Source organism: Myotis myotis, unplaced genomic scaffold (assembly GCF_014108235.1).
Source record: "Myotis myotis isolate mMyoMyo1 unplaced genomic scaffold, mMyoMyo1.p scaffold_m19_p_8, whole genome shotgun sequence".
Taxonomy (NCBI): Eukaryota; Metazoa; Chordata; class Mammalia; order Chiroptera; family Vespertilionidae; genus Myotis; species Myotis myotis.
Genome location: NW_023416390.1, coordinates 32,899,017 through 32,926,570, shown reverse-complemented (window position 1 = coordinate 32,926,570; position 27,554 = coordinate 32,899,017). Strand labels below are relative to the sequence as shown.

General features: G+C 43.1%; 2 protein-coding genes across 2 annotated transcripts in view; both read right to left on the bottom strand.

Annotated features, from left to right (window-relative positions):
* Positions 1-374: 374 nt before the first annotated feature.
* On the bottom strand, positions 375-12,564 carry SPP2 (secreted phosphoprotein 2). Its single transcript, XM_036320642.1, has 7 exons — positions 12,371-12,564; positions 12,149-12,273; positions 9,850-9,972; positions 8,655-8,762; positions 3,496-3,550; positions 2,706-2,756; positions 375-470 (listed from the first exon to the last, which is right to left on the bottom strand). Exons 1-7 carry the CDS (start codon positions 12,459-12,461, stop codon positions 385-387), a joined length of 639 nt encoding a protein of 212 aa, XP_036176535.1. The 5' UTR covers positions 12,462-12,564; the 3' UTR covers positions 375-384.
* A 7,469-nt stretch (positions 12,565-20,033) lies between these two features.
* TRPM8 (transient receptor potential cation channel subfamily M member 8) overlaps positions 20,034-27,554 on the bottom strand; it is a 55,037-nt gene continuing 47,516 nt past the window's right edge. The window contains exons 24-25 of the mRNA XM_036320853.1: positions 24,897-24,988; positions 20,034-22,399 (exon numbers count right to left, since the gene is read on the bottom strand). Of these exons, the coding sequence (XP_036176746.1) occupies positions 24,938-24,988 (51 nt within the window). The 3' untranslated portion in view covers positions 20,034-22,399; positions 24,897-24,937. The remainder of the gene's footprint in view (positions 22,400-24,896; positions 24,989-27,554) is intronic.

Sequence of the window (27,554 nt, the reverse complement as noted above, 5' to 3'; positions counted from 1 at the left end):
ATAGGAGACAAGGAGGTCGACCAGGAGCCATAGACACTGTGTCAAGAAGCTCAGCAGAGAAAGAGGGAGGATGGAAGGGACACCGCGTCAAAGGAAGGGAATGGTCTCTTGTTTGCTATTTGTTTGCTCTTAAAGTGGAACAACTTGATCACATCAGTGGCAGCAAACACAAAAGCCACAGGAAAGAGCCTGAGGGAGCAACAATGAAGAGCTGAAGGAGGAGCAGTGTCTGGAAGGGGAAGGGACTGTGGAAAGGCGAGGATGGGAGGTAAACAGTGAAGTACAACATTGGAAGGTGTGGGAGTTGCAGTTTGAAGGCATTCACTCCAACAGTCTCTGTTTCTAAATACACGTTTTTACCTTTGTTCTCTTACCTCAAGACTGCTACTCAAAGCCAATATTTACTCTCGCTCTGTGCCGCTGGTTCGGGTACCTTCTATATCCAGAGGGAAAGACCCTGCTCATGGTCTCTAAAGAGAGAAAAGGAATGCATAGGCTCTGTCATTCGCAGGCCACATGACAATAAATTAATGAGAAGGATTATGACAGCATAACCAGAACCCATTCTGCCACGAGAACATGACAACTCCGTCTTCCTTATCAAGCTCTCCTGCACCCTGTTCTGCATGGTGTTACCACCGAACCCAGTGCTTATTTCTCGCCACTGCCTGTGATCTGTCTCCGTCAAAGGTGTAAGCCCTCGAGGGCATGGACTGTCTATTTTTCTTTCAGTCTCTATGGCTCTGCCCAGTGCTTGTCACATGGATTTGCTGCATTGAACTAAATTGTCATGTTCAAAGTCGTCTCTGAGAGAGCTGCACATCTGTGTCCGTGATGCTCCCAAAGCCCAAGATGTTTTTAGAATTCAGCTCTGGAATTACCTTCTGAGACACAAAAAGGATCAGTAACATTAATTTATATCCATATATTTCTCATCCCAAATGGCATTTCCCCAGTGTGGTAGCCAACCTCCAAGATGGCCTCCTGGTTATTCACACTCTTGGGCGTGCCCCTTCCACACTGAACCAGGGGTGGTCTGTGTGATCAGTAAATGTACAGAAATGATGGTCTATCACTCCTGGAATTAGCTCATAAAAGGCTTTGCTTCTGTCATGGGTGCTCTGTTGCTTGCTCGCTTTCTCTCTCTCTCTCTCTCTCTCTCTCTCTCTCTCTCTCTCTCTCTCTCTCTCTTTCTCTCTCTCTCATCATTTTCTTGGGGGAAGCCAGATGTCACACTTTGAAGACATTCAGACAGCCTTGTGGAAAGGCCCATATGATGAGAAACTGAAGCCCTTAGTCCAACAGCACATGAAGATCTGAGGCCTGCCAACAAGCATGTGAGTAACCTTGGAAGTGAATCCTTCTGCCCCAGGCAAGCCTTCAGATGACATCACAGCCCAAGTCAACATCTTGTCTGTAACTTTGTTAGAGAGTCTGAGCCAGACATGCCCAACTAAGCTGCTTCTGGGTTCCTGACCCTCAAAAACTATGTTAATAAACAATTGTTGCTTTAATGTTTAGGGTAAGACTGATTTCCAAATGTCTTTGGGCTATTTCTAAAATTAAATCTAATGCCAAATATTTACCACCACTACAGAGATTCAAGAGAATGAGCCAGAGATTCTGAAGGCAATTCCAAAAGTAGTGTTCAAAAAATGTTCTCAGCAGTTGTCACAGTAGTGGAATAACTGTATATTCTTTCAAAGTGACTATATGGAGAAGGTCTAAACCTTGGGTTGTTTTTTTTTTTTTTTTTAATCAAGCCTCAAATTATAAGCATGCCTAATGAGGATCAGACATTGAACTCAATGAAATATTTATGTCTGTTTTATTCATGTGATAGAGAACTCTGGACATAGAGTAAATTTCACAATTACTTTGGAAAACAGCATGAAGGGAAACAAACAGGCTTTAGAGTGGCAGATCTGTATCAAAGTCCTGTCTGCCACTCACTACCTTTTGGTCAGTCCTAGTCACATGGCTGGAGGATTACCCAATTTAGCCCCAGTCAGTCAGATGAGCATTAATCCAGATCTTCCCAGCTACACGTTATTGCATACTTGGGTCCCATAACTTAGGTCATGCATCCAGGAGGGTAGCCTTGGGCAAGTTACAGAAACTCAGTTTGCTCATCTGTAAAATGGGAAGGAACATGGTGCTGCCTCACAGGATGGGTGTGAGGGTTGAAGGAGAAAATCATGTCTAGCAATTAGTACAGAGTAAGTATTTGTGCATACAATTGACACCTTGAGTTATTACTCATTTCTTCTATATAAGCAGGCAATAACCTGGTTTAAAGAGTTATCACAAAGATTAAATAAGAGAACTGATCCATAATCAGAAGAAAAATAAATACTATTAATGTCTGCTTAACACAAAATATAGTTGAGAGTGGAGGGCAAAGAGAAGATCAAAATAATTTGGGTTATTCAGAAAATGCCCAATGTGGGGCAGGAAAAAGGTCAATACTGATCTCCTGAGCTAGATTTGATAACCAATTCCCGATAACATTTAAGTGAGTTTCTAATGCCTCAAGTTTGCCTTTTGAATGATTTGCAAAGCATGTTTCTGCAGTGCTCTAATATCTTTTCATTTTCACTTAAAATAGTTTGTATTTCATGGGTTTATCTCCTATGAAATGGCTACCACAGAGTCTGCTTGATAAGACTGAGGTCTACTGATCTCGGGAAGACAGGACCACTTACCATGTGACCGTTCATAAAACTGTTCACGTCTGGGTTTGTCAGGAATGAGATCTGGAACACAATAATAGTATTAAGGCCTTGCCACTTCTGGAACATTGTGTGATTTTATTATCGATGCCCCCGATGTGCCTCTTGAACAAGGAGGAAGTGGGAGATCACCAAAGAGTTTGGCCACCATCAGCACCAATAGGAAAAAGCCTCAGGAACATAAAAATGGCTCCTAAGCCACAGAACGCTAACCCATCTTACTTCAAATGAGAGGCCACACAAAAAGGAAAGAAAGGAGAGCCTCCCTCCCCCAACCAAGAGTAGGAAATGATGGTCCATCCCAGTCACGTGGCTGGAGGATTACCCAATTCAGCCCCAGCCAGTCAGATGAACTTTAGTCCAGATCCTCCCAGCTACACCTTATTGCGTATGTGGGCCCATAGCTTAGGTCATGCATCCAGGAGGGTTGAGCAAGCTTGTTCAAGTTTATAGACCCTTTCAAGGGGAACACCAACATCTACCCTGACTACTGGACAGAGATGTTGGGGCCGTCAGATGAAATCATGCATGGAAAACCTCTGTATAAACACAGAGGGATGCTTAAATGAAAGGTTGTATTGCTATTGCCTAGTGTGAAGAAAGAAACAGAAATAAAAGAAAATGTTTATTTTCTGTAATGACTGTAGTTCTTCAAATGTTATGCATAGATATGTCTAGTTTTAAATGACTCACTAACAGAAAGCTTCAATATGAAGTTGTTTCAAGAAAAAAACATTTAGAAAAAGAACAGATCTCAACTTACCAACTAGATAACTGTTTCTCCATTTAGAGGATCCCAATATACCCCCAAAAACCATCTACATAAATGTAAACATCAGTATGTATCAGCACATGAAAGAGAGAAAAAGGAAAGACATTGTAAATAATGCAACTCTTATCTGGAGAACTCTGATTAATTAAATAAGACAATATATTATTTCAAATAACTTTGTAGGGTACCAAGCATGTATGTCTAAGAAAGTATGTGGGGAAGTGCAATTTACATGAAACTAAAATTGACTAAAATGCTTCCCATCGAACTCAGAATTACTCCCAAATGCTATGGACCAGAAAGATAGAAGCTTGTTTCATGGACTTGCAAATAGACTGTGTTTAGGTCAATTTTTAGAGGTTTCTCTCTATGAAGATTCCATATGTGTGCAGTTAGGTGCACATAAGTAGCTTTCATGAAGCCACTGAAAGACTATACAAAAATACATGTGGAAAGCCCTACTATGTGGCTCAATAGGTTGACCATCATACTGTGTACCGGAGGTTTGCTGGTTCAATTCCTGGTCAGGGCACAAGCCCAGGTTGTGGGCTTCATCCCTGGTCAAGGTGCATGTAGGAGGCAACTGATTGATGTTTCTCTCCTCTCCCTTTCTAAAAAATTCAATAAAACATATTTTAAAAATGGATGTGTATAGGTGGTGATGGAAAGAGACATGCCTTGGGGTGGTAAACACACAATACAATATAAAGATGATGTATTATAGAATTATATACCTTACACCTATATAATTTTATTAACCAAGTTAATCCCAATACATTCAGTTAAATAAACCTGAACATGAAAGCTCATAGTATCATTATTTGTAATATCCAAAAAGTGAACTATTATTCAGCAATTTAAGGAATTAAGTATTTGCACATACTACAAAAGGTATGAACCTCCAAAACATGAGTCTAAGTGAAAGAAGCCAGTCATAAAAGAACACATATTGTATGATTTCACGCATGTGAAATGTCCAGCATAGGCAAATCTATAGCCACAGGAGGGAGATGAGTGGCTGTTTCTAGGAAGGAATGAGGATCAGAATGACTTGCTAATGGCTAAGAGGTTTCTTTCTGAGACAGTGGATATGTTCTGGGTTTAGAGAGTGGTGATGATTGTACAATTTGTGAATATATTAAAACCACTGACCTATACACACTGAAAGGGGGAACTGTTCAGTATGTAAATTATATCTCAATAAAGGTGGTATTTTTAAAAAATAGAGACACATGACTAAGCCAGGCCAATGGAAATTTAATGCCAAAAGGTATCTCCCACTGGAGTTTAAGAGAAACACTTTTTTCCCTCAAAGTTTAAAGGATCTAAACGTGGAGTAGCTGGTAGCCTTGCTTCCTACTACATGGAGAAAGGCCATGGCAATGAGAAAGGGGGGGGAGAGGAGAGGCGTGGGAGGGGAAGGGAAAGGGAGAAGGAGAAAATGAATGTGGCACACATTGCATTGAAGGTGCCTAAATGGAGTTGCTCCTAAGGCCAACTCCTCCCTTTCCTTCCTGGGAATGTGGTCATGAAATTGTCTTATGTCAGCTCAGGCTACCTCTAGTTGAGTTTCTATCTCTTGAAATGAAAGGCAGTAAATAAATGAAGCGCCTGTCACCTCTCCTCCCCTGAGCTCAGAATTTCTGTTCAGTTATTCTTCCTCAGTTTCTCCCTTTGGGACTATTTTCTCCCTTGGCTGATGCCTTAGCCAGACCTCTCCTCTTCCACTCCAAATGAGAAGGATTTGTCTAAAGTCAAGTTCAATCACCCACTTACAGGTGTAACATTGCACTCTTGACGACTGCACCATCACGTGATTGGCTGAGTTCTATGCACCATGTAGAGACCCACACGCTTCTCCGTGAAAATGAAAAAATAACACAGACTACCTATGATTCAAATATCTATTTGATTAAGGAGAGGAGACTTTTAGCAAATTTAGACATTTATTTCCTCAAATGTCTTTATAGCTTTTATGCTTTTAAAAATTATGTAGTGAAAAAAATTATGTAGTGGAAAATCCAAATTTCTTAATATTCAAGGCAATTTCTTACCAGATACTTTCCATTTAATCTAAACCCTTATTTATAATAATTTGAATTTTTTCAGTCTTATTCTCCATGGTTAAATCTTTCTTTACATTATAGTCCTTTCCCTGGAAATTCTTTTGTGTTCTACATGTTTGTCAAGTAGTCTTTATTTTCATGACTCAGGTGTCTTTTATTTTTTCTATTTCCTATTTCCAAGAATGGTTTATTTGTTCCATGTCTAAATTCATCTAGTCTATCATCTTTCATGTTTGTAGTATCACCATTTATTTCACTGAAAACAGTTAACAGTTGTTTTCTAATTTTTTTCTGTGTCGTGTAAGAAATTTACTTCAGAGTTTCCAGGAGTTACTTTAAACTCCATCTGCTTTCTTCTCTTTCGTTTGAATTGTAGCTTTTTTTTAATTTAAGGAATTCTCTTTTTTTAAAAGAGGAATTTTTTTTAATTGGCTCAGAATTCTTAAAATCTCAATCTCCTACTCTTCCAGGAAAAGCAACCTGAGAGTTTATGTAAAAATCATGTTTGTTTCAGAAGCTAACTTAACTTAATGTCAGCATCTTCTTACAAAATGTGGGATTGGGAGAACAGTGAGTGTCTTCACTCTGCAATTAGAAAGATTTGTGGTGCCAAGTCCATATGTCTCAGTGGTTGAGCATCGACCTATGAACCAGAAGGTCATGGTTCAATTTCCGGTCAGGGCATATGCCTCTGTTGTGGGCTTGATCCCCAGTAGGGGGAGTGCAGGAGGTCACCAATCAATGATTCTCATCATTGATGTTTCTATCTCTCTCTCCCTTTCCCTAACTCTCTCTGAAATCAATAAAAAAATTTTTTTTTTTAAAAAAGAAGATTTGTGGGTTGCCCAAACAGTCAGAATCAACTTCCCAAGTCAGACATGGAAGAGGGAGGGGTTAATTTAGAGGACCATTTATTAAATTAATTTCAATTGTGTCAAAGATCATAGAATGAACTAGAATCCATTTCTCTCAACATTCACTACTAACTCCCAACCCCAGTCAGCATTTTCGTTCACCTGTCCTGCCTAGCCCCCATCTACTCTTAGCTAGTTCCAATCTACTCTTCATCTATTCTGTCACTGCCCTACTCACAACCCCTCAATAGCCCCATTGCCATTCTGATCAGCCAGGGATGCTCAACATGACAAATGAGGCTTATCTTGAACTGGCTGTGGTCTTGTCCAGTCCTACTCCCACACCTCTCTCTCTGCATTTTGCTCATTCCAGTCATGGATTTCTGTCCATTTTAATCCACCAGCTTCTCTCCTCTTTTAGGGAACTCCATCATGATCTCCTTTCACTTGGAATTTCTTTTCTCCCTCCCTTCCATCTCCTGTCCCTTCTGTCCTGATGTCAACCCTCCAGTTTTTGGGTTGAACATCAGATCCCAGGGAAGCTCTTTCTGCCTGGGACACACTAATCTGTCCTCTCTTACATGCTCCCAACTACTTGCCTGGTCACCCCTGCTTAACAGACATCACCCAGATCATTGATACACTCCACAAGGGCCAGAACTATGCTTGTCTTGCTCCTCACTATCTCCCTAGCTTTCTCCATAGAAACCACAAAATCAATTCCAACAAAATGCTGGTGAAATGATATTCGTGGCCTCCTGTCACTTCTGGGCTAGCTGACCAGTGACTGTGTGAGTGTGTGAACTGTGAAACATATCTGACTTTCTAGATACTTTAATGAAGTCTAGAAAAGGAGGCCCTTGGTATTGTCATAGCACCAAGGGAATAAGACCCTGGAGCAATTGCCCCAGAAATCACCTGGGTATTGATCCTTAAAAGTAGCCAGTGTGAACAAGATCAAGCCACAAGGTTATGCTCAACTAAACACTGTAAGGAAAAAGTCCTAATAACCTGGGCAAAGTTCTACCTGTGCCAGTAACACCACCCCCTGTACCAGGAGTTCTCATCACCGCTTTCATTACTTCTTAATCCTAAAATGGACTTCCATAATACTAGACTTATCCAGTGATCACTTTGTAAGTGATATAAATGTTTAGTCACTATGTTGTACACCTGGAACTAATACAGTATATGTCAACTGTAATTGAAAAACAAATTTTAAAAACTAAATATAAATATATAAATAAAATGGACTTCCAAACAAAATATTTAAAGCATGGGTATGTTAATAATATGGGAATATTACTTTTTATGTATAATTTTTGAAGTTGAAATTGTATAGTCTTTTAATGTAATTTTCACTAAAAACTTAAATCTTGAAAAATTGAATAAAATATGAATAAAAATAAAAATACCAGCTGTACATTGGTAGAAATGTTTTTAAAATACCTGTCAAGAATATTATCCCATTATGAATAAACAAATAATCTAACAGTTATGTTTTTATCCCTAGTTAGTCATATCATACTCCTGACCATTTCTTCCTCAGTTTTAAAAAATTCATTCAACAAGTACTTCAACAACATGGAAATCAACAACATGCAAATCAATTTCAATGTGATTGAAGGAAAGAGTGTGTCCTGCCATTCACCTGTCATATACCAGATGCAAGACCTGATCTTCCTTGCCCATCCTTCCCTGGTTCGGTCAACAAGCTATCAGGTGGTCTTTATTCCTGGCATTTATTCCTTTACTAAGATGAAGAAGCTACAGATCATGAAGGTTAGGTATCCTGACCTAGATTGCAGAGCTGGCAAATAATTTTGACCTCTAGTCCAGCAAAAATGTCCCTCTTTTGTTCCACTAAACCACGGGACCAGTGAGTGCATACTTAAGTCTAAAACTTTGAAGATTTGCTAATTTCACAAACCTTGGGGAAACAAGAGATAGACATAGATATAGATGGATAAGTAGAGGATGGATAGATAGATAGATAGATAGATAGATAGATAGATAGATAGATAGACAGATAGATGCAGACAGACAGAGGATAGGCTGGAGGAAGTAAGAGGATTTGAAAATGAGATTGTAGGTACAAAAGAGAGAATCCAGCTGAGTAAGCAGAGCTCTGCTTGCCCATACCTGGGTGATGCTCTGACTACACTATTACAGCAATCTGTCACAGACTCTACGAGGAGCTGTCCTGATGGACACCAAGGCTGGGTCATACCTCTTCGCTGCTGTCGGACTCGGAGCTGGAGGACCAATGGCAAAGAACCCACACGTCCTGCACCTGCTCGGCTGACATCTGCACGGTGCTTCTGCAAGAGGCTGCTGGCTGGAAAACACAAAGCAATGAGCTGTACCTCCAGCAGCTAACAGAGGGGTAGACCTGTCCCAGAAATCAGGAGGACTGTAGGGCTGGACTAAATGACGCAGACAGAAAGGGAAAATTCACAGAGGCATTTCGTTTTTCCAAAGTGAAAATTTCTCAATACCTAAGGAGAAAAATTAAATATTTAAATATCTCTTAGGCATTTGATACATTATGAGTCCCAGGAAAGCAGACGTTCCCACATGAGCACTGAGGGGCTGCCCTGAAGCCTTTCCCACTTGAACAAAAAGAAGTGGGAAGGACCCCAAGGTTCTCCTTCGGCTCCAGATTTCATTTGCTCTGACACTTGGGGTTTGGGGTCCTTTGTAAAATAGTCCTGGTGAAAAGTCTCAAAACAAAGGATTCCTTTTCAGAATTTACATCAGTATAAAGCAACCCCGACATAAACTGATAGTGTAACAAAAGCCCGAGAACACGTACATCGCATCGCAAACGCCTTGGAAAGCAAACATTGGTTTGATGGGGCAGCCCATGGGTGCGAACCAAGTGTGGACCATGTTCTGGTCACTGGGGATACAAACCAAACATGCGTGGTCCTATGTTTATTCCTGACATTTATTCCCAATGGAGCCCGAGCTAGTGGGGGAGACAGATATTACACAACAGTCAACCGCAAAATAATGTGGCTCTCACACATAGTGTTTTAAAATTATTTTAAGTAGAATTTGAAATGTCTCTGGGATTTTTGTTTGGTGTTGGCCTCGTTGTATTCCCTTTTCTTGGAATCATCACTATCCCCATTTTAAAGAGCAGGAAACTGAGGCAACAGGGGCTAAATAATTTGCCAGGATCATTCAAGACCATGTAACCCAGAGCTCAAGTCCTCAACCACTGGGCAACACTGCCCCCACCCGGGGAATACAGCATGGGTACACTTGGTGCCTCCCAGTGTGACGGGCCAATAGGCAACAGCCAAGCTCTTACTGTGACATCATGGAAGAAGACGAGGCACTTCCTCATGTTGGCTTGTGGGATTGGGTGTGGGGGGGGAGGGGGGTGGGAGGAGGGTGGCCCTTCCCACCACACTTACTACGAAGTAGCCACTTTGGAAGTCACAGGTGGCGGGGTCTGCACCAGAATCCCTCCTGCATGTGGTCTCCCGAACGCTGAATTCTATATCCAAGCTCGAGCTGTTCTCACCCAGAATATTGACCTTCACAAAAACAAGGCATCAGTTTGCCACTGATGAGTTTCTGAAATTAACATGGTTAGCACAGTCTCTCCCTGCACAAGGAGAAAACGTTACAGAATCTTTCACCAGTAAAAACAGCTACCAGTCATCTCAGCCACACCTGGTCTCATGCCCTCAGGCTCAGGCCCAGAGGAAAGGTGCTTAACCAAAGGCACACGGTACTTCAGGGAGAAGACGGAACCAGCCTTCGGGGTCCTAACTCCAAGGGAAGCATTGTGTCTAATGACTTAGGTGTATAATTGATCCTCCTTATTCACAGGTTCCATACTTGCAAATTTGCCCACTCACGAAAATTTATTTGTAGCTCCAAATTTCAACACTCAGGGTCCTTTGGCAGTCATTCACGGACATGTGACGTTTTCGTGGAAGGGGCGTGGTGACTGTCGCCTGACCAATGCATTTGAATAATCAGAAAAGGCCAGAGAGAGGCAAGCATAGGCAGCTTCCAGGTAGAACAGCAGCATACAGGATGCGGTGGGACATCACCTAACTATGAACTCATTAAGGATCACACACGCGTACATTAAGTGTGCTGATTTGCAGGTGCATGTGTGCTGGGCTCGGGTCTGTACCAAGATGGTCACATGACGGAATGTGCGCTGGGTGGCTCTGCCTCACACCAGCTCATCTCCCCGGGCCAGACTTCCATGGTGTCCGTAATTGGCTCTCTCAGGACCTATCCTCATGCTCTTATTCATTTAATTAAGTCCTCGCTTTCTTCTGTCATGAGCACAGCTAAATTACAAGCAAATTTAAACTGTTCATCTGCAGGTTGGCAAGAGGACATGGATTTCCCCACACCGCAGCCAACAGAGCCGGTGGGCAAGGAATGAGGTTCTTCATTCTGGCCCAGGTCTCTTCAGAGAGAATTCACCCTTCGGTGTGTCAGCCTATGGCACACGTCTCACACTGACCCTCCACCACGACATCCAGGGCACAACAGCTGGTTCCGGGCTGCACACCTAACTAAAGCATAGCCCATCGTCTTCATGACCTATGGCCCAATTAGAAAAGACAACTGGGACAATTCGATTTATTTCCTGGGACGCTGGAAATGGGACACAGAGCCATTTTCTGAAGAAGGGGCAAGATGACCATGGTGTATTTGGAGACTGGGAAACCATGAGCCACATGCTCTTCATGCTTCAAGAGTGAACAAGCTAAGCATGAGCGAAGGCGTCACCCAGCCAGGATGGGAGATGCGAGCAGGCAAACTGAGAGAGCACCTCCATTCCCTCCTACGTGGCCTGTAATTCATCGAACCTGTCCCACCCCCCACCTTCACCGAAACCAACTTGAGGGCATTTCTGCCCTTCTCTGCACAGGAACCTTTTAGGCCTGTGGTTCTCAACCTTCCTAATGCCGCGACCCTTTAATACAGTTCCTCATGTTGTGGTGACCCCCAACCATAAAATTATTTTTGTTGCTACTTCATAACTATAATGTTGCTACTGTTATGAATCGTAATGTAAATATCTGATACACAGGATGTATTTAGGCAACCCCTGTGAAAGGGTCGTTCGACCCCCAAAGGGATCGCCCACAGGTTGAGAACCGCTGCTTTAGGCAATCAAATCCCTGGGGACAGGGAGGGGGAGGAGATTTGCTGCCCACACTCTCATTTCCTTTGAAGGATATATCTGCTTCTCTTTCTTTGCCTGTCACCGACTTAGGCACGGAAAGCCCAAGAAAATTCATCTTTCCCTACTTCCAAAGCTAACAGGAAACAGACTACTACTAAACTGACAAAGGAAAGGCATTTCTTTATCTCAAAAGCCAGGATTTATTTCCAATAAATATTAGAAGCAGAACTGCTGAACTTGAAAAGGCCTCCTTTCTAATAAATGGGAAGTTCTTAATAAAGGATTTCAAGAGGAGCCATGGGGACACAGACTACAAAGGCAGGATGCTCGGCGGGGACCGTCTGGAGCCGGGCAAGGGGGCCAGTGAGACTCGGGAGTCTATGGCAGAATCGTAATTAAATCCTTTCTCTGCCAAAAAAATGTCTGAAAGGGGTGACTAGCCATTATCATTTTAACCTGAAAAGATACAAGAACAGTGTACCCAATGCACTGACCAAAGAACAAAGGCAGAAAGCAGTAGCAAGAGGCGTGGAGGAGAGGCACTGTGCACTTACTCTTTTTATGGAGCTTCTGAACGCCCGGAACAGATACGGGCTCAGGGCCCGAGCGTTCACTTCTGCCACCGAGGCGCCCAGGGCCTGCCGCAGGGAGGCCAGGTCGTAGTCATACACCGGGAAACCTGGGCACGCAAGCACGCGGGACACCGTGAGGCCAGGTGCACGGGCTAGGACCACCCCCCCACCCCCCCTCAGACTGAGAGGAGCCAAGTTCCCTACCTGTACAGGACCAGTTGCTCATTCCAAGAACAATCATGACCAATAACGTCTTCAGCACCATCTTCTCTGTGCTGGGAAGAATAATTTTCATTCAGAGCCCGGAGAGTGTCTCTATGCGTCAGAGGACAGCACGTCCTCCTGAGAGCAGCCCTTTCTTTATTGGGTGTGACCCAGTTTGCTCCCTCTGACTGGGGCAGTCTGGAGCTTAACCAGAAACAATTGATCCTGGGTGAATATTTACCGCTGCTTTTTCCTGTGGAAAGGTGCCAGTTTGAGGCCACTTTGAAGTTGAAACCTCAACCTGGGACTTTAGCCCACGGCAAAGACAGCAAGAGGCTTAGGGACTCATGTGTGCTGTTTGTTTTTCTCTATTTTAATTTCATCCACATGCACAGCTTATTTCTCTTTGTTTTCATTCCATTTTTGGAGGGAGGGGGTATATTTTATTTTCTATCAAACTTCATTTCCGATTGTTGTCAGTTTAGTCCCCTCTCATGTTCCTAAAAATCCTGCAATTGACTGTTTATAAAAGGTGTGTGGTTATTTCAAGGCATTTCTGGGGCTTGTAGCTGCAAAGAAGATAATTTAATCTACAGGACTTAAATATGCCAAGCAAGGACCAGCCTTCTCTGCCAATGGGCATTTTTGCGCTTCTCCTGGACAGGATGGTGGTGTTTGCATAGTGATGGTTCTTGTGCACGGCAAAACCCCAAGGTCGCTCGTGAACCATGACAAAGAAGAGGCACTTTAGAGCAAATATAGTTTGTGTGACGTGCAGGTCCTCGTGTTCTCATTCTTAGAATTCATGCAGACAAGCTGTATTGTGCTGGGGCTTAGGGAGGCCTGGACTTTCTTGGCTCCACACTTGTCAGGAATGGACCCTTGGTCATGGGACCCAACACCTCTGAGCCTCACCTTCCTTGTCTATAAAATGGATAGAAATGGTTAGATGTAAGGTATATGATTAGTCAGGATAGGGTTTTCCAGAGAAACTGAGCCAATGGGATGTGTGTGTGTGTATCATAACATATATATTTTGTTCATATATGCTTATGTTTATATATGAATGTTTATGTTTATAGGTTATACACATACATTTTAAGGAATCAGCTCACACAATGGCAGAGGCCAGCAAGTCCAAAACTCTGCGGAGTGGGCTAGCAGGCTGGAGACCCAGGGAAGAGTTGCAGCTCAAGTCCAAAGGCCATCTGCTGGCAGAATTCCTTCCTGCTCAGGGGAGGTCAGTCTTTGTATAGTAAGGCCTTCCACTTACTGGATGAGGCCTACTCATATTATAGAGACTAATCTACTTACTCAAAGTCTATTCATCTAAATGTTAATCTCATCTGAAAAATATCTTCAGAGAAACATTCAGAATAAAGTCTGACCAAATATCTGGGCACCATGGCCAAGTTGACACATAAAATCAAGCATCACATAAAGATTAAATCACAAACCCTTGAAAGAGTGCTTGGCAAATTAATTGCTCAATAAATGGTAACTGCTGGTAAGAATTCAATTCAATAAGTATTCTTAGTATCTGCTATGTTTAAGGCAACAATAATTACTGCAGAGGATGTCGAAATGAACTAATCATCTAGCTCACCTGCTTAAACACGAAAATGTAAGTGCCAGCACCGGAAGCATAAATTGCTATAAGCCTGGAGATGATGGGGACATTGGCCATTCACTCACTTCTCCTGACCGCAGTTCCCAGGTGGTCACATGTCTCTTGAACTAGGCCTTGACGGATGCAGAGGTGTCCAACAGGAGAGGTGGAGACTCCGGGCAAGAAGAAAGAACAAAAAGGAAACCACTGGGGAGAGCACAAGGTATAGCGCATGATGTTCACCAGAGGCCGGCCAGGCATTGCTGCCAACGAGGAGGAGGAGGAGATGATGATTCTGGATAGACTGAACATGACAGATGTGTCTTATCGAAAGTGCCATGATGCAAATTTTATATTATTGCTGCTACTTAAAGCAACTTTATTAATTAAAATATCGCCTGTTTTGCCTGCCCTCTGCACAAGTTCAAAATCATGCTTCTGACTTCACATATTCTCTGGACCACACATATTTACTGCTCTGAACCCAAAGGTGTTCTTTCTGTAAGTCTCACTCATCAGCACATGAGAGAGGTGTGTTAAAGGTGTATTAACAGCTCACCTGGATAATCTCAGTGTCTAAATGTCCTTTACCCCATGCAGCTCTCCAGTAGTTTCTGGCTTCATCTCAGACCTTCCTCTTTCCCCCACTAGGTTCCAGCCATACAGGTGTCCTTGAAGTTCTTTGGGACACAGAATGACTTCCATGCCATAGCCTTTTACACATTATTTCTTCCAACAAGTCATAGTGGCTTTTTTTCTTGTTTTCCCAGACTCTGTTCCTTCCCAGCCTTTGGGTCTCTGCTTAAGTAGCGCCTCCTCAGAGAGCCTCTCTGACCACCCACCTAACATCATCTTTCCTGCCTTTCAGCTCCTACTTCTTCCTCCCTAGCACTTATCACTGTTGTGACTTTGCTTTTTTGTTTGATATTATCTTTCTCTTCAAGTAGACTATAAGCTCTATGAGGCAGACACCATGCCTGTCCTGTATATACAATTCTGTAACACCCAGATAGGAACTTAATTAAATATTTATTGAATTAATTAATTAATGAGCACACCTAGTCTCTCTGAACCTTAATCCAAGTCTTTCTGTTTGGAGCCTGCAGTAATTTCTGGTATATAGAAGGTACACAAAGGGTGTGCTATGAGATGATGACCACTAAAGATTTGTAATTCTATTACTCTTAACCTGGTTTGAACTCAATTCCATTACAGTCTTCCAGATTTAACTATCGACACCACCTGGCTCCAAACTCCAGGCTCTCATTAAATGAGCAGTAATAATAAAAGCAATTGCAGAAGACTAGAGGAGATTAAGGAGACAACAATAAAACAATGTTGCTGGCACAAGACTATTGATTTTGCTTGTAGCTCACTGGTGCATTGATGGGTCATTTCATTTCTCAGTACTAAAAAGTGATGATCTGAAAAAGCCTCTGCAGAGTTCCATCACGTCTGCTAAACCTAGAAGATTAAATGTAAGCCATCCATTGAAATTCAGGCCATAATGATTTCTTTCATTATTCTTGTTTCTATCTGCAGAAACTGTACGGCATTCATTCCAGCAGTTTTCTGCTGTTCCAACAAAAATTATTTAGTTAAGGTATTAAAATTATGTGGCACTAAGTGAAGAGGGTTGTATAGTTTTTACTTACATAGTCCCTGGAAATGTATATAAAATTTATAATAGGAAGCTTAACAAGCAATTAGCAAAAGGTTGACTAAAGATGGGTGGGCATCCATATCATCTATATTATAAAATAACTAAGAAATTATAATTAAATGATCTTCCTAATATCATTTATATATGCCTAAGCGACCAGCCAACAGGCCAGTAGCTATGATGTGCACTGACCACCAGGGGACAGACGCTCAACGCAGGAGTGGAAACCACAGGCATGGAAACAGAAACAAGACTGATGAATCTGAGGGAAGGGGAAGGAGTGAGGGTGAGAAGAGATTAACCAAAGATCTTATATACATACTAGAGGCCCAGTGCACAGATTCATGCACCAGTGGGGTCCCTTGGCCTGGCCTGCGGGGATTGGGCCGAAACTGGCTCTCCAACATCCCCAAGGGGTCCCAGATTGCGAGAGGGTGCAGGCCAGGCCGAGGGACCCCACCAGTGCAGGGATCCGTGCACGGGGCCTCTAGTAGACTAATAAGATTCTTTGCTATCATCGATATCATTTCTCTTGTCTCTTTTCATTTTGCTCATCTCTATAGTAATATTATTGAAGAAAAATCACTAAGTTTGGAGCAAATGTAAACTAAGTCTTTATCTGATTGTAAACCACAAATTTTACAGCTATCTTCCAATTTTTTGTGATAACATGGTTTCTAAACTGATGAACTCCACTGTCAAAATATACCTTGATTGCCTGTTGTCCCAACCTTTCCATGTACTGGAAATGTTAATATTATTATTATTACTTTTATTTTTTTAGGGGATGACATGTGTATTTGCAAGCAAAGTAGTACCAGAGGTGCTCAAAGTGTGGTCCCCAGGCCTGCAACTTCAGCAACACTTGAAAGTCTCAAACCCACCCTGACCTGCTACATCAGAAACCCTAGGGAGAAGACTCAGCCATCTGGGTTTGCCAAGTCCTCCACGTGATTCTGATGTGGACTCAAGTGTGAGAACCACAGGTGTAGAGCAGTGATTCTCAACCAGGGGTGAGTTTGCCTTCAGGACACGGGTCAACCTCTGCAGACATTTTGGCTCGTCAACAACTAGAAGAGAGGGTACCACTGAGTACCTAGTGAGTAGAAACCAAAGATGCTGCTAACCATCCTACAGTGCACAGGACAGAGCCCTATAACCAAGAATTATCCTGCCAAAAATTCAAGAGTACTAAGGTTGAGAAACCCTGGTGAAAGGCAAGAACTTTTGATCAGCAGCCCAAGTTTAAACTATGGCTTCCTATTCATTTTAATTTCTTTTTTAATTTTGTGTTTGATGTTGTATGTCCTATAAAAATTGTTATTTTTGTTTTAAATCCACTGAATTATTTTTTTGTTTCTTCTAGTGTCATCTCTAGAAAATCTTCCTCCAGTTTAAAATCACATATTTACCTATATGTTACAATTTCCCTTTTTACATTTTAATTATTTAATGCACTTGGAATTAATTTTGATTACAGTTGTGAAGTAATGATTTGATCATTTCTTTCCTGTAGAAACCCTTTATGTCTGGAATACATATAGTGATTTTTATTTCCTGATCATCCATGACTGATAAAAGGATGTCCTCCACCAAAACAAGGGAATTAGCAAAGCAAAAGGAAGGATCAGTTTGAATCAGCTTCATCTTCATGGAACCAAAAATCCAATATTGGGTTAAATAAAATAAAAGTGTATTTCTCACATTTTAAAAAAAACTGTAATGATAAGCATCCTGGTGTTATTTGATGACTCCCCAGCTATCAGGAACCTAGATTCCTCCAAGATATTCCTGTCATTATGGCCCAAAATGGCTGCTAGAGCTCCAGCCATCACAATTTGTTTTACGCAGCTTGCTGAAGGAAAGAACAAAGGAGGAAGAGCCTCTTCTCTTTAAGGATAATGTCCAAAGGTGACATACAATATTGCTGCTTCTAACTATTTGGCAAAAAATAAGTTCCCTCATAATCCCATCACCAGGACCATCCCCACCAGAAGTAGTGGCCTGTGAACCAAGCCAGAATCTTCCCTGGGCAGCCGGCGGGGGGAGGAAAATCGCTACCACCATCATTTCATGTCTGTCCCTGAATCCCTGTCACATTCACAGAAATACACTGTGACCCAAATGGCCAGGAAGAGAAGGCCCGGGGGTGTTCTGCGCACAGGTGAGTTCGGCCTTCCTTATTCAGGGATGGCAAAATCCGAGCAACTCAGAGGGCACAGACTGGGCAGTGGGTTAGTTCCACTTGTCCTTTCTCTAACAAGAGCGATGTAGGGACACTTCTCACCTGCGGATGTCCACTGAGAACATGAGGACCGAGAATTAATCCGGGCACCGTGGATGCAGAGGCGGGTGTTCGGTCAGAGAGAATGCTCCTTCCGTCTCTGAGCACGAAGTGCTTCATCCAAGCCAAATGCGCTCCCTGTCGGAACAGGAACGCCTCCTCTCTGTTTACTAGGGGGAGAAACTGTCAGTGACAGGAGGATCCGAACAGGAAACCTTATAAAGAAGGGACCTGTCTGGGATTCTGGGGCAGGAAGGCAGAGAGCTCCCGGAAGTGGAAGGAAAATCATCCTCCCGGCCTGGACACAACTCTCCTGTGGAATGAGATTCTCCTGCTTCCTGACACTCCAAGGACAGTGGGCTGTGGGGCTGATGGGGGGTGGGGGGGTGTCCATCAGGGAGCAGAGGAGGTTGATGTGCGGTGCCTGGGCCTCCCTGGGGACGTGGGCTGTCAGGGAAACCCAAGGGGGTGCAGAAGCCCTGCCCCCTGGCCCTCCTCCCCCTTGGCCCAGAGCTGGGAACTCCCCAGTGTCTTCAGTTCTGGGTCACTGAAGGCACGTGGCTCAGCTCCATAAATTGTCCGATCCGCCTGAACGAAGCTGACAGCGCAGCTTGAAAGGAAGCCTGTTTCTGGAATAATCCCCGAGTGTGGCAGATTCCCACAAAGCAGAGGGAGCCGGGGGCTATGGGGCTCTCTTTGCAGTGGTATTACTTCAATCAGGAGGCTTGTCCGGAGGACACAAGCGGTGAAATTGGAGGTGAGAGCTCTCTCCATCAACCCAGAGGCCAGTTTCTCTTTTATTCCTCACTCATCTCTGAGAAAAACTGACCAGACATCAGAGCCATTTGCCAGCGCTGGAGTGAAAAGGGGAGACATTTGGGGAAAAGAGGATGGAGGAGGCAGGGACAGAGACTCCTGGATTCTAGCCTCCTGGGGGCCAGAGTGACCACAGGCCTGGAGAGTCAGGGCTTGGAGCAGCATCCTTAGCTCCTTCGTACTTATTTGAAAGCAAGAAGGCAAATGAGCACTGGAATTTCCCTTTCCTCCACACAAAATCATTGCAAACACCATTCCCCCACCTCAAAATTCAGCAAGACAAAAACTAGTAAAGCAAACAGCAAAGCTGGGATTCTTAGCCACTGTGCTCCACAGTTCTGAGTCCCGGCCTTGCAGCCTGTTAGAAAACCCACTGAGGGTCCCACAGTTCTGAATCCCAGCACTGCACCTACTAGACGAGGAAATTCATCCTTGTCAAACAAGAGCTTGGTAGGGGGACATTTATTTTAAAATAATGCTATGAATGTGTTTGTGCAACCCCCATAGCCCCAGCTTGATGCTAAACCAACTGTGCTTCAGAAATGTCTGCTCAGGTCTGAGCAGTGCCCGGAGATGCCACCTAAGGCTGTTTTTCCCAACAATTTCCATCTTCAGAGAATAAGGGCCCATCTACTCGTGCCTGGACTGGGGTCAGAGGGCATGGATGCTCACCTCCCATATCCAGCGTGGTTGAGAGCCCCACTTCTGAGCTTTTTGTTTTTTGAGACAGAGGCTGTGGGCAGGGAGTGTATCCATGACGACCACAAAGTTCAGTCCCATGAGGACAGAGAAGCAGCAGGGTGGTGGGGGAATGACACACACAGGTCCCCAACCCTCCCTGGAGCAAATGTGGCCTAGGAGCAGGGGGACCCTGCATCAGTGCTGATGGGCCCCGCTTCATCACCACCTGGGGTTGGGAACAATGGACATCACCTATTGTGTGCCTGTAGGCGACCCATTACCTCAATAGCCAGGCACGCCTGAGGGGTGGGGGCAGGAGGGTGGCTCTGGGTCAGTGAAGCTGGAGACCTTGGGCTACAGGTGGGGGCCTAACTGGGGTGACAAAAGGTGGGCCATGGGCAAACCTGGTCATGCTGGCAGGAAACAGACCCATGGGACCTCTGCTTGCATTCACTCAGCCCTCTGCTTAGAGAAGTCAGCTCCAGTCACCAGAACCAAGTCTCTACAGAAATAAATCTGACCAAACTAAAGAATTCTCTTTTTATCACTTTTAAAGAATGACAAGAACAACACATGCCAATTCCTCCATTATTTAATTCATTACCCCACGCATTGAAACCAAGTTGGACTACCAGTGGCCGTCCACAGGTACACAGGGCGCTCTTAGGACCACACACAGACAGAACCTCGGATTAGAGGTGCTTCAACACCTGTGCTATTTTCATGAGCGACACCTAAAAGAATGACTTCTTATGCAAAAAAACACAGAGTAGCCCTGCAAAAAACACCTACTGGCCAAGGCGAGCTGCAACAAACACCCCTCTCTCTCCAACATGAGTGAATTCTGAGCGCTGAGCAAGCTCTGATATCAGTGTCAACAGAGACCTTCTTTAGCTGCTGATGGGGATACACACATAGGCATGTGTTAAACTAACAAAAACACAGCCAGTGGAAATCTGAAAATATAGACAAATGCTTCATTTAAGGGGTTCAGCCAAGAGTTGTGCTAAGTTTTGTCTTATGGGAGGTTTTCAATTTAATGTACTGATTTTATTCAAAGTTCCTACTTGAATTGAGGGTATGGGCCTGGGACTGTGGGTTCTCTCTACACGAGCATATGCAGTGCTGTGTGCTTTATTGTTCCGGTTAGTATGGAGATGACATAAGCCTCCTCTCTGTGGCTTCAGAAAAGGCAGAGGTTCTAGTTGCCATGGTGAAATGAAAGTGGCATTCTCTCACAGAGACATCTCCCAAATGCCATTCACTGACAATGTTTGTCATGTAAATTTGATCCCATCTATTTTCAGTGTCCAAAACCATGAATTGATCGACCCTATTGACAAAGATTCCCTTTTAGGCCATTAATGGGATTGAAGTACAAAGACTGCTGTTATCTGTGCTCCTTCCTGAAAGCAGCATGAATGCTGTGAGGAGTCATTTTAAGTATGCTGCCCAGACAAAAGGAAAACAGTTTTTGTTTTTTTCATTTGGTTCATGCTTTTGTAGTTTTTCTAATTAGATTATCTTTTAATGGTTTCCTTCTAAGATTTGCTTCTTTGGCCACTGAGTTTATAGTCTATTCAAAGCTGAGGAAACTAACTATGGGCATTTGGAATGCCTTATGTACTGCAGCCCATCTCTTTGGGGTGAAGATGCCACTTGTTCCAGAGAAAACTGGGACCAGGCCTGTTCAATAAGATACTCTCGCCAATTCTCTATGAATGCCTTCACCATGCGTAATATTTAAATAAGCACGTTGGCTTCTTCCTAAAGATTAAATATAATATTTCATGTTAAGAGCTCTAGGTTCATATATCTCCTATCTTATAATCAAGTTAATAGTCCCTATTGGCTGTGAATTTATGAAAAAGCCTTGTAAGTGGTTTGATCATCAATACATATTCGTGGGAATCTAGCCGTGGGAAATTTCCACAGTGGCAGAAAGATTTGCGCACAGAGATGCTCATCCCACTGACCGACTGGAACCAGCCTTCGGTGACCAACACCGTGGAACTCACTAGAGGCTGAATATTATGCCATTATTAATGTAGTGTTTAAGAAGGCCACAGCTATAAGAAAACATCTTTGATAAAAGCTTATATGAAATTGTATATATGGCATAATGACATTGTGTAAAATTTTAAAAGAGAGATAAAACATGCATAGGAACAGACTTGGAGAAGCCTCCTGAAATGGTAGCAGTGATTATCTTTAGGTGGTGGGATTATTTATATTTTTCCTACTTTTTCATGTAGTCTAAATTTTCTATAATACCCACAAATTATTTTTAATGGGAAAATAATAAATAAGAGGAGAGAGAGGAGCAGCCAATGAAAAGCAGAGGTGCCTCTCAAAGCTCCATGTTGGGGTGATTTGCACATTGTCAGGAACGGGGTGCTTCCTTTGGTGGAGCTTCAGGTGAGTGAGAGGGAAGGGTGCAGCTTTGCCGCCTCCTTTGAGATAAAAAGCTGAATGAGGCGAGGAAATAGTTTCTCCTGGGAAGAGTGGGCTCTTCCTCAACAGCATGTTTTAAAATGTGACCTGATTTGGGAGACTTCACAATATGCCAACAAATTAGTCACATGACACAAAAAGGAAAATAACAGAGAATTGATTGGAGATCAATGAAGTAGCCACACAGATAGACACAGAGGGAAAGCACGGCCAGGCTCGTATTCTGAGGAGACATGCTCTCCTAGGACAGGCATGGCCAAAGTGAGAGTACAGGCAGAAGGAGGGAGCAGACTTTGAAACCATCAACAGCAAGTGCTGGTCACCGAGGCCCCGAGGTAACGGCAGCCTTCAGGGGAGCACTATAAGGGTGGTCTTCCTTCATCTCCACCTTCTCCGGTGAAGTCCGTCACCTGTCTCATCTTCAGGTTCAAGCACACGGGTGCTCAAGACCCCCAGCTGAGCAGTTCTCATTTAGTAACAAAGAGATTTGTCAGCCTCCTTGTGTCTTTTCCTCTCAGAGGTCTGTGGAAAACAAAGGGAGAGCACTGTGTGGAGAATGGATTCCCCACTTACATTCTCAGGATACAATTTGCTTCCAAATATATGGGTAATATGCTGGTCGTGGGTACAACTTTTGCCAGTTTGCCTATGGGAGCAACATGCCCAGGGCCAAAAGGCCAGGCTCCCTCTGCCTGGGTGAAGACCCAGGAAGTCCCCAAGTACTGTACTTGCTAGGCAGTTTCTGCATAAATGAAAGGATGAGTTGGCAATAAAGTTAAGAACTGCGGTAATTATCAAAATGATGTTTTATGATGACTCCAAAAGGAACGTCAAGTTCTTTCACTGAACTTGAATTTCAGTGCAGCAAATGCAAGAACCAGTGGATTATTGTGTGGGGATTAATCAATTTCCAGTGACTGTCCCTCCCCGTGATCCTCGGGTCCTAAGTACAAAGCTATGAGAAAACAAATGGCTTTCCTCTCACCCTGGGTCTTACTTCCTTTCAACCTCAGTGCAGGAGAAAGAAATATATATATACAACCGTCTGCTATTTCATCCCGAGTCACTGGATCAAAGGCTAGTTCAGGGAGGAAGAGCCCAGATGGACCAATGGGTAAAGACCTGCCCCCAAGTGTCCGCTCCTGTCCTACCTCCACTGTCAGATCACTCCCACCTGGGTTGGCGTCCTCTTCCCTGTCCCTGCCCAAGGAGAGTTACCGTCACCCTCAGGAGAGAGAGGTACCAAAGAGGCACAGGAAGAATCACTCTTACAGCATGTAGCTGGTTGCCTAGAAAGCTGCATTTTCAGTGAACGCCTTAGGGATATGCCAGACGGATAACAAACCAAAAAGAAAATGGATCTTATATCCAGAAGAAAAAAGTCTAAAAAACTGGACAAGCCCAATTCATTGTTCCAAAAGACACAGTGGTCAAGAATGAACGGCCCCTGTTTCCTCGTATGCTCTTCTCATCCTCCTTCCTTCACGGAGGGTCACCTAGAAATGAAGGGAGTCCTTCTCCCAAGTCACTGTCATTCATTAAGTAACAAGGGCAAGTTCATAAGAAGCCAGTCTGTTTTCTCCATTTTACTCACAGTCAACACGTTTGGAAAAGAATGAGAGATGTGGAGATCAAGGTTTAAGACATGGATATACACATCTCATTTTGAATTTTTTTTCTGATTAATTCACCTCTATGGTTTTAAAAAATCATTATAATTGTTTTATCTCTTCCTGATTTTAAAAAATATATCAGATCATAACTTAAACAAAATGGCAAATGTCCCAAAACTCAAAATATAATTTATTTAAAAGGTAAAATATTGTTTTCATTTAACACCACTATGAAAGACTTGAAATATGTTCTTCCTAAACATGCAAAGTTTCTTTTCTTGAGCAACTTGGGAGGCTATACCTGCCTTCCTGATGATATAAAATATGCATTAATCTTATTCCAACAAAGTCCCCCCTAATAGAGGGCTTGTTGACATGATCTACAGTTGTCAGAACCCAAGGGAAAGTATTGAGTGTCCAGATATATTGAAAGAGACCTGATGGTCACAATTACCCTGTAACAGTCACTCGGTGGATAGAAATTCTACAGTGGACTTAATGTGTAGGCAGAACTCAGTGTCTGCGCCTCAGCACAGGTCCTGGCACAGTTCTTTCAGCACTTAGTAGGCACTTCGTAAATATTAAGGGAAGGAAGAAAGGGAGGGAGAGAGGAAGGAAGAGAGAGGGAGGGAGGAGTAAAGGGAGGGAGGGAGGGAAGTTAGCCTACGGATTTCCATTCTTTACAATTCATTCTCAAAAACAAAATCTACTCAAATGGAATGTCCGTTGCTTTTTTCCTAGGTCTTTGTGTCCCCAACACCATTTTAAGCATTGGTTTCAGAATCTGGACAGGTAATGAGAAAACATAATGAAAGCCAATGGGAAGACCAGACAGCAAAGCCTTGGGTTCAACTTGGCCAGTTAATCAAATTTCATGTTTATTGTGTAAACGAGCGGTTGCTAAAATCTTGAGTGCCTTACTAGAACATGCTTGGTAGTAAAAGGTGATCAATATATGTTTGCTGATAGCAAAACAAGACACAGACATCTGCATGTCCCACAGCAGCAAACATAAATGATGGGTCGTGACAAGGAGGTGCATTTTCAGGCACTAATCTGTAAAGACATCCGTGATACAGAGATAAGAAAGAAAAAAATGCCAAGTCTCAGAACAGTGTGACCTTGATTCAGTGAATACCAAGCTGTCCGGGTTGCCAGTGCTTTTAAAACATCAGGAAGAGTACAAGAGCCCACTGCTGGCTGTGGCAACCTCTGGCCTGAGGGCGAAGTCAGTGCAGGAAGTGTGACCAGGGGCTTCCTCTTGTTCCGTCCTATAACCCAATATTGTTTACGTTCTTTACACAACACATTATTTTCAAATCTGACAATATGTGAAAATAAAATAACTGAGAAAAAGATCATAATTTTCAATTAGAGCAAAAAAAAGAGCCATTAAAATGACTTACCTTGTTATTATTAGAATTTTCTCCATTACGGTCCATGAGTTTTATTTGATTTTATTAGCAATCTCTTTCAGAAGACCCTTGAGATCATTAAGCTGGGAGGAAAAGAAAAAGAACTGGTGTTAAGATCGATTTTCCAACTTCGAATTTTAAATTACCACTCTATAGCTTTTCTGTGAAACGGATGTGTGTATGAGTGAGTGTGGTGCGTGCCTGGAACGGGACAGCGAGGGAGGTGATGTTTTCAGACCCTGTCCACTGCTTACTTTCTGAATTCACATCACTAGCAGATGACCATTCCCATCAGTTAGCACTAGTTTAACTCAAATGCAAATCACTAGTGATTCCTACATAGAAATAATAGATTTTAACAACACAGAGAAATATTTAGAAATAATGTTATATGTAACAAATACGAATAGTTATAAGATACCAATAAAGTTGTGCTTTGATATGTGAATAATACAAATAAAAATAATATGCAATACGAATAAATCAAGTTTTTGCAAAGTGTCCCTCTTCACAAAAAAACAAACAAAAAAACAGGATAAGTGGTAAAACAATTTCTGTAAAGGCATAATAAAATTATCTTTGATACATGCATATTTCATAAGTTTATTTCACAAGATGCACGAATCTCACTTGAAATTACATGCCATCATTGTGCACCTGGTAAAAGTTATAGACATAATGCCTTTTGTGTACAGTTGGCCTTTACTTTGCTATATCACTCACTCAGGGAAAACCTGTGTGTGTGTTTTTGTTTTGTTTTTGTCTATTTTTAATTTTGTCTTTAATTTTGTTTTATTGCTTCAAGTATCACAAAGAGTATTACATATGTCTCCTTTTTTTTTCCTCCCCTTAACCTTCCCCTGGCCTCCCCTACCCCCCAGTGTCCGGGGAGGGTTGGGGGGAGTAAGAGATCAACTGAAGGACTTGTATGCATGTATATAAGAAAACCTGTGTTTAACTTGGGCTTATTTTCAGTAATAATCTCTTCATTTAACTTTCTATTTTAAAGAACAAAAAGAAACTGTAAGGTTAGTGGCTCCCTGAAAAAGGAAAACAAAGTAAGATCCCTACTTACAGACTGACAGGCATCTGTGAGTGCTGTTGTTTTCTGGTATAACAATGAGGTGGAGACATTCTTTATTCACCAGAGGGGCTTTGAGGAGAACTCTGTGTTTATTGATGGTAGAATGGCTTTAATAAGCTGTTTAAAGTAGGGTGTAAGGTTCCAAGGGCTTGCTAAAGAAACAAGTGATGATCTCTAAACTTTATCTGGATGAAATGGAGACTCAGAGAGGAGGCATAGAAGATAGAGGAGGGAATAAACAGGAGAGGGGGCCAGGGAAGCAGGACAAGAAGCGGGGAGAGGTATTAAATCCCATGGGTGACGACGACCCATGCTGTGTGCTCTGAAGTTTGAGTCTTCCCTGGGAAACTGTCCATTCCGTCCCAAACCTACAGAATGCATAGCCTAGGTGGGCTTCTTGCAGAACCAGAAAAGGGGGTGATCTCCATAGCCAGGAGCATGCTAAGGAGACAGCATCTACAAGCACTTCTCTGAGGTCCCCGGAGACTCCTGGCTGGCACATGTGGTAAACAGCCTTCAATAGGATTTCATGATCTACGAATCCCTGAGCCCCCACCTCCCACAGCCTCCACTGCTCAGGTCCATTGTCCCCTCTGGCGGTGTCCCTGCCCAGACCCTCACTGGTGCGAAGGTCTCCCTGGTCCCCAGGAGTCAGGTCAGCTTGTCCAGTGCCCGGGATGACCTTTGCCAGACCCAGCGGGTGTCCAAGAGGCCCGAGGTTCTGCCCCGCCCATGGTTGCCTCGTCCTGGCCATTCTCTGCCCCAGAGCAGGGCCAGCTCCGAGGAGTGGCTTTTGAAGCTTCAGCCCAACCCCTACTTTCTGTCAGCTCCTGCCAAAGCCACTCAAGTGAATCCACAAGTAAAACAGCACAACACAACAACAAAAACGGCCTGTTTTCTCCACAAACACAACACCTAGACAAGTCGTTAGCTCCTGTATTCCCCAAACCAGGCAATCTGGAATGCATGAGAATACCGCATAGGAAATTGTTCCCGCAATCCCACGCTGCAGAAGTCAGCCTGCAAATGCTCCCACACCCAAACCACTGAACAAAGGGTCCGGGCACGGATCCAGGGGCAGGTCTGCTTTGATGGCCCTGAGCCCCATGCCAGCACATGGCAGGTGCTCAGTAAATTGGATGTGCTATGTGATCTAGGCACAGAAGCAGCAGACAATATGTTTAAATATAAATACTTAATATGGAAAGGCGAATATATCATATAAGGTTTTCTATATAGTGCATATTGCATCTATCTAATGGAAATAGTCTTAGAATACAATCTCCTATTGCTCCTTTCATACATTCTCTTAATAGTCTATAAATATTTTCTGATCTCCATTGGTATAAACATGATATGAATCCTAGCATGATCGTTTGTGTACAGTACTCAACTCTAATAACTTAGGAGTCTTCCCGGCCCCTCAATTAAAAATTAGCAACAATACAATGTGAGAACGAGAGTGGCCGTAATAAGATGCATTACTATGTAATAGCGTATCTCCGAAGGTCCTTTCTCCCTGCGCACACGTACCGCCCCTCAGCAAGCGGCGGTCTGCTCCTCCC

Excerpts from the sequence above, each read along its gene's own strand:
- SPP2 (XM_036320642.1), bottom strand. The coding sequence starts at position 12,461 with ATGAAAATTATTCTTCCCAGCACAGAGAAGATGGTGCTGAAGACGTTA. Across the intron at positions 12,274-12,370 it reads GAGCAACTGGTCCTGTACAG|GTTTCCCGGTGTATGACTAC; the intron begins GTAGGGAACTTG and ends TTGCGTGCCCAG. Across the intron at positions 2,757-3,495 it reads GAGAAACAGTTATCTAGTTG|ATCTCATTCCTGACAAACCC; the intron begins GTAAGTTGAGAT and ends ATTGTGTTCCAG.